Genomic DNA, 9316 nt, shown 5'->3' with positions numbered 1-9316 from the left:
AATCTTACTAATAATATAATGCAAACTAAAATCAAATAAAATAATTCTATATCTAAAATAAATAACACTAAAACAAAATTTATGAATTTTTTTTTATTTTAATGTAATCGATTTGGTTACAAAACTTGTGTTAAAGTACATGTCTTGCAAGCCAACTGTTGACTAGGGATTTTATTGACTCAGTTATAATTAACAATATTTATTTTAATATATTCATTATTTCATGGTTTGTTATTTCTTTATCTGTATACACATGTCATCAAACATAGATAAAGACCTTGATTATACTTTAATACAAGTGAATCGTAATTCGATTTTGAAACTCGTTTGTAAACACTGTATGATCTAAATACTGTTCCTAGCGATTCAGTCGCCTAAAACATGGATAAATAGTCGCTTGAGCTCGAGACTAGCATCTGTGATGTTGTGTACTGCGTTTCTTGGTAAGGGAATAGATATGTCCAAGCATGCAGATGATAGTCATATGATGATTATACCGAACAACCCCATTGACTTTCCAAGTGGTTATCATTCATCGAGAGGATAAGTCCGTGGTTGTGATTTTACACCATTAGTCTTTACGACCCGGGACAATACTGAGGCTCTATATGCTAGGGCTGTACTTTGACTCGTTTACCGGCTCCAGGAGAGTCATCAGGTGGCGCGGTTGGGTACAGTTGCGACACTTATAGGAGCCAGTGTATTGTAGTCGGGGATTCACCGCTCACCTATGGGTGTGGATATCTATGTGATCTGATGAAATTATAGTGCGTGGAATCTCTGTCAAGAGAATGAGATGTACGTTAGAGAAGGAGTTCTCCAACCGTACATGCCATGCCACTATTTATAGTTATCACATAGTTATCGAATTATTATGCAACCCTCGATGAACCAATGGTTGCAAATTCGATAGGATATATGAGATGAAGGGACCTTACTGTACGTTAATCATAATCGACTGGTTCTTGCAGGTACTATCAGTGATACCTAGGGGATCATGAGGTGATGCTACTAGACGCTCTTACCATGATCCGATGGGTGCAATCAGAAATGAGTTCTGACATTCTTGATCAAGGTGTTGATGAAAAGAATGAGGCTAACTAGGGTAAGCCCGAATAAGAATAAATGTTATTTTGAATCACAAAGAGTTGTGAACCCACAGCTAGCTGAATCCCTGAACCATTGAGAGTCGCATAAGTACTGGATCATTTGTTCCCGTTGAGAGAATAAATTCAAGTAGTTGAATTAATATATTATAGTAAATTCAAGGAGTTGAATTTATGATAATTAAGTTTTGGAGGTGATAAAATTCAAGGAGTTGAATTTACAATTTATGTAATAAATTCAAATATTGAATTTATATTTAATTTAATTTATTAAACTCAAAAGTTGAGTTTATTAAATGTTAAATTAAAATTGTATGTTTAAATAGGCTTGTAGGAGTTAAAGTCCAACATACTAAATAATTAAAATTTAGTGGACTTTGATTAATTAATTAAAACGAGTTGGACTAGTCCAATTAATTAACTAAGCTCATTAATGCTAATTAAAAGGTCCATGCATTATTATATGTGCATTAAGGTCATGGCTTAATTATAAATAGGATAATCAAGCCATAACACTAGACATAACAAGATGAAATTTTCGAAAATTTCAGCCTCCTTCCTCCTCCATAATATTTCGGTCATCTCTTGAAAAAAGTTTGAGCCGCCTCTCGTTTTTAATCTCCAACGTAAAAACTTCTCCCAATTTTCTAGTGCAAATTGAAAAAAGAATAAATCATTTAGCCGTGGACCTGATTAGAAAAACAAAGAAAAGAGTATCTTGAAGATAGTTCGTAGGGATTCATCAAGAGTTAGATCCGTCGTACCGGACTAGTTGGAGCCAAGTGATATAATCACCAAATGTATAAAATTCTAACACCCTGTGGATGTTTGATTTTGAAAATTATACTAGCGCCCAATCATATATATTTTGATTGTCAAAATAAATTTAAAATAAAATTTTAAACTTCCATTGCGTTTGGGCGCCAAGAAAACTGAGATCCAACAACTTGAACCAAACAATTTTTTTTGGTTCAGTTGATTTTAAAATCAGCATAAACTATGACTGACTGAAAATCGATCCAAACCGAGTGGTGTGGTTTGGTTTTACAATTTGGTCCAATTTAATTCGACTGTGAACGCTCATAGTTTTGATCTTAAATAATAGAAACACAAAATGTTCCCAATTTTGGAAGAAATTAAATGTACATATCCTTTTCCATTAACTTTTAATATAAATTGTGTAGGATGATCGAAAGCGTCTAAATATTAAATAAAAAGGAAAAAAAAAAAGCGTCTAAATTTTATGAGAAATAGGATCTATCAGACATACTGCAAACAGAAAGAACTAAAAGTTTGCTTTGATTAATATATTTGGGTTCATTTCACCCTACCTTGTGTGGCACTGCCCCCATTAAGTGATCAAAGGCCCAGATTTACACACACATACACCCCATGAAGTGATCAAAGGCCCAGATTTAATCACCATATAAAATCAATGGCTGAGATACTGTGAGGGCACTACCCCCACAGGTAGCATCTACTCTACCATATATTTGATTTGGATTGAGTGATCGACTAGGGAAGGATTTGAAATGATAATGTTCAAATGATACTAATTTTTTGTGTATTTGAAATCTACCGTATACAATTGTAATGACATAACTTGATATGAAATAATTTTAAAATCTACTTGAATTATGTTTATCCAAGCAACATAAAAAATTTGAAATTCATCCATCCAAATACGATTTAAAATAATTTCGAATCCAAACAATAAAACGAAAAAACAGTCATCTCATTAAAAAAAAATCCATCGTCATTTGCTTAATTAACAAAAAGATTAAAAACACATATATACATTCAAAAATATGATATAAGGGCCTTTTTATGTCAAAAAGGAATTTCATCGCATAAATTCCACCCATTCTTCGAGCAAATGATTTTATTGTATAAATTGCTGTTTGACCCTTAAATTATGTCTTGTTTGCACTTGCACCCTTTTCAGATAAGGCTGTTATCCTCACAAAATTACCAGTTTTAAACTTCATTCCTTCATGGCTCTGTCGGTTGCTTCTTCTTCATTCTCAAGCTTTCCAAAAAGGTCACTAAATTTTGAACTGTTTACTACATTTTCTTGCAATATTGCATTTCTGGCCTTGATTTATTTATGCAACTTAATCTCTGCGCAATATATATATATATATATATATATATATATATATATATATATATATATATATATATATATATATATATATATCAGGGAAGTGTGGAGAAAATCTCTCCTGGAGAAGATTGGAAAATGGTTGCAGCCGAAACATGTTATTAGTATACACATACACTTCACTTTGCTTAATTGTCACTTAGTTAGCTTAATTAGTCTGTTAGCTTAACTGTCAGTAGTTAGGATAGTTAATGACGGATATATAAATACTTGAACAGCAACTTCTCATACACAATTTTTGATGAAATAATTCTTCTGCCTCTCACATATTGTTGGGAGCTCATTCTCTCGAGTGTATGTGTGCAGCCGTTTGAGCGCTACGAAAGGCGTTTCCAGCGTCTGCGACCCGCATAGGCCGCTGTGGCTGAGTGGAAGTTCATCGACCCCCGAGTGGCTAGATGGAAATTATGAATTTCTATGAATTATTCGAGCTATTGTAGCTGTTAAACCTGTTTGTACCAACAAATTACTACATCATAATCACATTAATGATCATACTGACCTATGTGCATGTAATTATTTATTTATTTATCAAGAATGAATGAGTTTAAATAATATCATTAATATGTAATAGAATGTTTTTGTCTTTAGGGATACGTGAGATTTAATTTCTTTTTATCTTGTCGGGAAAAAAAATTTCTTGGATAGAGTTATGTACTTTTAGCACTTGCACACCATCGTGTAGAATAGATGAGGCTGCTTTTATCCACGCGCCTTACAAAATAATCAGTTTTGGAATTCATTAATCATGGCTCTATCCATTGCTTCAACTTTGTTTTCGATCATTCCAAATAAGGTCCCCAAATCGTGAACTTTTATTGCTTGTTTTTACTACATTTATCTTTTGCATTGCATTTCCGACTGTGGGTTTGGTAAAGTTATGTAACTTAATCCCTGCACAACAACGTACATGTATCAGGGAAGTAAATAGAAGATCTTTCCCAGAAAAGATTACAATGTGGTTGCAGCCGAATCGAAGCCGTTTAAATGCTACCAAAGGTGTGTCCAGTATCTGCGAACCGCTTCCTCCCGATAGGCCATTGTGGTTCCCTGGAAGTTCACCCCCTGAGTGGCTTGATGGAAGGTATGCGTTTCAAGTTATTTTCTATGCATTGGTTGGATATCATGAGCATTAGATTTCGCAACGTCGGACTATAGCAATGCGATGAATAATCTGTTTTGTAGTCTTCCAGGAGATTTTGGCTTTGATCCGCTTGGATTAGGTATGGAATTCATTCACATTGATTAGGAATATGTTTTTGAAATATTCTAGATTACTCATTAATTGCTAAGTGGGTGACCGATCAGTTTAACGTATAGGATCTGATCCTGAGCAGCTCAAATGGTTTGCACAAGCCGAGCTGATGCACGGTAGGTGGGCGATGCTTGCAGTTGCTGGAATCCTCATCCCCGAGTGGCTGGAAAGTGTCGGATTCATTGAGAATTTCTCGTGGTACGATGCTGGTGCTCGAGAATACTTTGCGGATCCGAAAACCTTATTGTTTGTCCAGTTGCTCTTGATGGGGTGGGTCGAGGGGCGGAGATGGGCTGATATTTTGAACCCTGGATGTGTCGACATTGAACCGACGTTGCCACATAAGACTAAGCCGAAGCCTGACGTTGGATACCCTGGTGGATTGTGGTTTGATCCGCTTATGTGGGGAAGAGGGTCGCCAGAGCCAGTGATGGTATTGAGGACTAAAGAGATCAAGAATGGGAGACTGGCAATGCTGGCTTTTGTCGGCTTCTGTTTTCAGGCTGTATATACTGGGCAAGGCCCCTTGGAGAACTTGGCGGCACACATTGCAGATCCTGGTCATTGCAACATTTTTTCGGTACGAATTCGATGGTTTACGAGCTTATATTATACATGTCAGTTAAACTTGAACTGGTATAGGGACTTTCCAAATTTTTGTGTTTGATGCAATATTGGTTCTGTTTCCAGGCTTTTAGAATGCAATAGGACGACAATAGTCCACTTCTTGAGGCCACTGGAGCGAAAAGGAAGTTGTTCAGGTGGTATAGAACAAGATATATTCTGAATGATGAATTTTATGTAAATTTTATCTATTGGAAACATATCGATTCATATATCTGACAACAAGAAAATAATTGTCATGCATAATGTATTCTCTGTTAGTTGAGCATGGCAAACACTTGCATGAAGGAGTCCACATACTTACTTTACTGTCGAGCCCGAGCACACGAGATAGGTCGCATGGGCTCGAAATTCATCTCCGGCAATCGGGATGGTTTAAAATACTTAAAAAAATAGATTTCAGAGCCTGAAAATTTTTGACAGGACCTCCTAGTAAATAGGGTGTACTAAAAATTTAAAATACCTATAAAAGAAAAATGACTCGAGGAAGACAGTATTGTATTCGATAACAATCACGCTCAAGTGCCAACCAAGCTGTAGTGACCCGTTCCAGAATCACCTACTAATTGAAAACTAAGCATGCAATTAACTTAATAATTACTAATCAGAGATAACAGCGGAAAATAGTCAACACAATAATGGTTATACAACCCAATCGAAGTCTAGAATAACTCGAAATAAAATACCCAATACAACCATATCGAATCAAAACAATACCGATAAACTAAACCAACCAGCTACTCAACGTCCTCCTCCTGCTCCTCCTGAGCTGTCCAACCTGAGGCCTGCCCCGTGGGAATGGGGTGTCCAAGAATAAACAAAACCGAGGACGTGAGCGATAAGAACGCCCAGTACAAAAGTATGAGTATACAGACCTATATGAAATGCACATGCTATGATCATGATACCGGGGTAGTCAAGAAACAGGAGTCACAAAAGGATCTCAACAATGCTCAGTCTAGAGGCGCCAAGTGGATAGTGCCGCGCGGTCCAACCTCTGGGTCACTGCATCCACTACAAGACAGACGTGGACCTAAAATGTCCCGGACCACCGAAGCCCTCCCGACCCGTCGGCCACTGTGTACTCTCGGTGTCCATGCGTCCACAAGACAGGGCTGAGCGGCCCTAAGATATAGCTTATCTCGAAAGAGATACAGCTCAACAGCAAAGGCTATCTCGAAGGAGAATACGGCTCAACGTGAAATGCAACGTGCAGTAATAAACGTGACATAATAGCATGCACCATATGACATATATCAATGCACCACATAATCATGCAACACATATATGAATGTATACTCAACCAGGATATCTCGGATAGTACTTTCGTACCTCTATCACAGCAATCCTAATCCACTGGAACCACCAGACAACAGGTCTAATCCAAGCCTATTCATCAAGTGAAAACCATCACTAAACTTATCTACCAGACTTAACTAGATAATCCTGAGATAAATACTGATAAAATTCCAAACCTTCGTCCGTCGCTAGCCCGCTGATGCCGCTAGCTCCCAACTAGAGCACAGCTCTGCTACAAGACCAGCAGCTCCCCGCTAGTGCCCAAAACTCGGAACAAGACTAGAACCTGTCAGAAACGACTGAAATGCTATGGAATTCTCTGAATTGGCGAGTCAAAATGAGGAAATCCGACCACTATTTATAGGCCATGTTCGGATCCTCCGAACACCACTTCGGAACGTCCGAACGCTACGTGTCCATCGGCTCTTGACAGCTCATGATCGGATCCTCCGATCATACACTTCGGAACGTCCGAACTCCCACGTGTCGATCAACTCTTGACACCTAATGATCGGATCCACCGAACTCACTTCGGACCTTCCGAACTCTTCGGTGCTTCCGAACCATCTTCGGACCTTCCGATCATGATTAATCACCATTAATCCGTTAATTACCCAATTTGGAATTCGGGCTACTACATTCTCCCCCCCTTAAAACGATTTCGTCCTCGAAATCAGGCTTAGAGAATGAACAAAATGAAATAACAACATCATTGTAATACACTGCAATTATTCTTCATTACAACTGTATAACAATTACATCCCAGGCTGATCTTGGTTCAGCGCAAAAACCTGACCTTGGGCACGAGGTCGAAGATTCGAACTACCCACTTCCTGACCTTGCCTCCTCTGCTGAACAGTCGCCTGAGATCCGGAACCAGATCCTACTCCACCTCGCAGCTGAGGACAATTCTTCTTGAGATGACCCATCTCTCCGCACTGAAAACAAGCTCCTGCGGCTACTCGGCATTGCTCCGATGGATGGTTCTTCCCACAATGCACACAAGCATCCTTCTTCTCACCAAAGCGAACATCACCGCTAGACCTTGATCCAGATCCAGAAGAAGAAGAACCTGACTTCTTGAAAGACTGAGGTCGAGGGCTCAAAGTATGCGAAGGTCTAGAAGAAAAAATAGCCCTACCACGCTGGAGACTGATCTCTGCCTGGCGACACCGGTTCACCAACCCATCGTACGAAGTAGGATTATCACAGACAGTGACTCGATCAAAGATCTCCTGGTTAAGGCCCTGAAGGAAATGATCGTACTTGGCTTCAGAACTGCCACTGATATGAGGAGCGAAGGGTAATAACTCAAAGAATTTCTGCTGATACTCATCAACAGACATACTCCCCTGCTTAAGGTTCAGGAGCTCAATCGTCTTGGCCTGGCGAAGAGCTGGAGGAAAGTACAGCTGCATGAACGCTGCACGGAAATCGGCCCACGTCGCTCTACCCTGCGACTGAACTATCGGCGCAGAAGTCGATCGCCACCACCTGCGAGCACGGCCCTCAAGAAGAAAACTAAGGGTCTCCATCTTCTGCTCATCGGTGCACTGGAATGCACGAAAACAACTCTCCATGCGCTCTATCCAATCCTCCGCATCATCGGGAGTCTCACCGCCAACTAAAGGCTTAGGCCCCATCTGCATGAAACGATGCATATCAAAACGCCTAGGACCATTCCGTCGATGACGATGCTCACGATGACGTCTATGATCGTCCTGGTCACCCCAACGACCTACACTTCCCTGACTACTCTCATCACCAAAGTGGTCAGCCATCGCTACAACATAGAATGGGAAACTAGTAAAATGGTCAACGGAAATCCCAAAATAGAAAACTATATCCCAAAATCGTATGCATGCTCTGATACCATAAATGTAGTGACCCGTTCCAGAATCACCTACTAATTGAAAACTAAGCATGCAATTAACTTAATAATTACTAATCAGAGATAACAGCGGAAAATAGTCAACACAATAATGGTTATACAACCCAATCGAAGTCTAGAATAACTCGAAATAAAATACCCAATACAACCATATCGAATCAAAACAATACCGATAAACTAAACCAACCAGCTACTCAACGTCCTCCTCCTGCTCCTCCTGAGCTGTCCAACCTGAGGCCTGCCCCGTGGGAATGGGGTGTCCAAGAATAAACAAAACCGAGGACGTGAGCGATAAGAACGCCCAGTACAAAAGTATGAGTATACAGACCTATATGAAATGCACATGCTATGATCATGATACCGGGGTAGTCAAGAAACAGGAGTCACAAAAGGATCTCAACAATGCTCAGTCTAGAGGCGCCAAGTGGATAGTGCCGCGCGGTCCAACCTCTGGGTCACTGCATCCACTACAAGACAGACGTGGACCACCGAAGCCCTCCCGACCCGTCGGCCACTGTGTACTCTCGGTGTCCATGCGTCCACAAGACAGGGCTGAGCGGCCCTAAGATATAGCTTATCTCGAAAGAGATACAGCTCAACAGCAAAGGCTATCTCGAAGGAGAATACGGCTCAACGTGAAATGCAACGTGCAGTAATAAACGTGACATAATAGCATGCACCATATGACATATATCAATGCACCACATAATCATGCAACACATATATGAATGTATACTCAACCAGGATATCTCGGATAGTACTTTCGTACCTCTATCACGGCAATCCTAATCCACTGGAACCACCAGACAACAGGTCTAATCCAAGCCTATTCATCAAGTGAAAACCATCACTAAACTTATCTACCAGACTTAACTAGATAATCCTGAGATAAATACTGATAAAATTCCAAACCTTCGTCCGTCGCTAGCCCGCTGATGCCGCTAGCTCCCAACTAGAGCACAGCTCTGCTACAAGAC

The 9316-nt window shown here is 39.8% G+C and overlaps 1 protein-coding gene across 2 annotated transcripts; it reads left to right on the top strand.

Moving 5' to 3' along the window:
* Positions 1 to 3006: 3006 nt before the first annotated feature.
* Positions 3007 to 5450, top strand: LOC140818622 (photosystem I chlorophyll a/b-binding protein 6, chloroplastic-like). Of its 2 annotated transcripts, XM_073178650.1 has the most exons (6): positions 3007 to 3147; positions 4190 to 4354; positions 4456 to 4493; positions 4591 to 5105; positions 5216 to 5280; positions 5376 to 5450. In XM_073178650.1, exons 1-5 carry the CDS (start codon positions 3101 to 3103, stop codon positions 5231 to 5233), a joined length of 783 nt encoding a protein of 260 aa, XP_073034751.1. In that variant the 5' UTR covers positions 3007 to 3100; the 3' UTR covers positions 5234 to 5280; positions 5376 to 5450. The 2 variants fall into 2 exon arrangements, with proteins under 2 accessions (XP_073034751.1, XP_073034750.1); XM_073178649.1 differs by lacking the exon at positions 5376 to 5450 and having other exon boundaries at positions 3008 to 3147; positions 5216 to 5361.
* The last annotated feature ends 3866 nt before the right edge of the window (positions 5451 to 9316 follow it).

Source organism: Primulina eburnea, chromosome 17 (assembly GCF_022965805.1).
Source record: "Primulina eburnea isolate SZY01 chromosome 17, ASM2296580v1, whole genome shotgun sequence".
NCBI lineage: Eukaryota > Viridiplantae > Streptophyta > Magnoliopsida > Lamiales > Gesneriaceae > Primulina > Primulina eburnea.
This window is presented reverse-complemented; position numbering and strand designations above follow the sequence as displayed.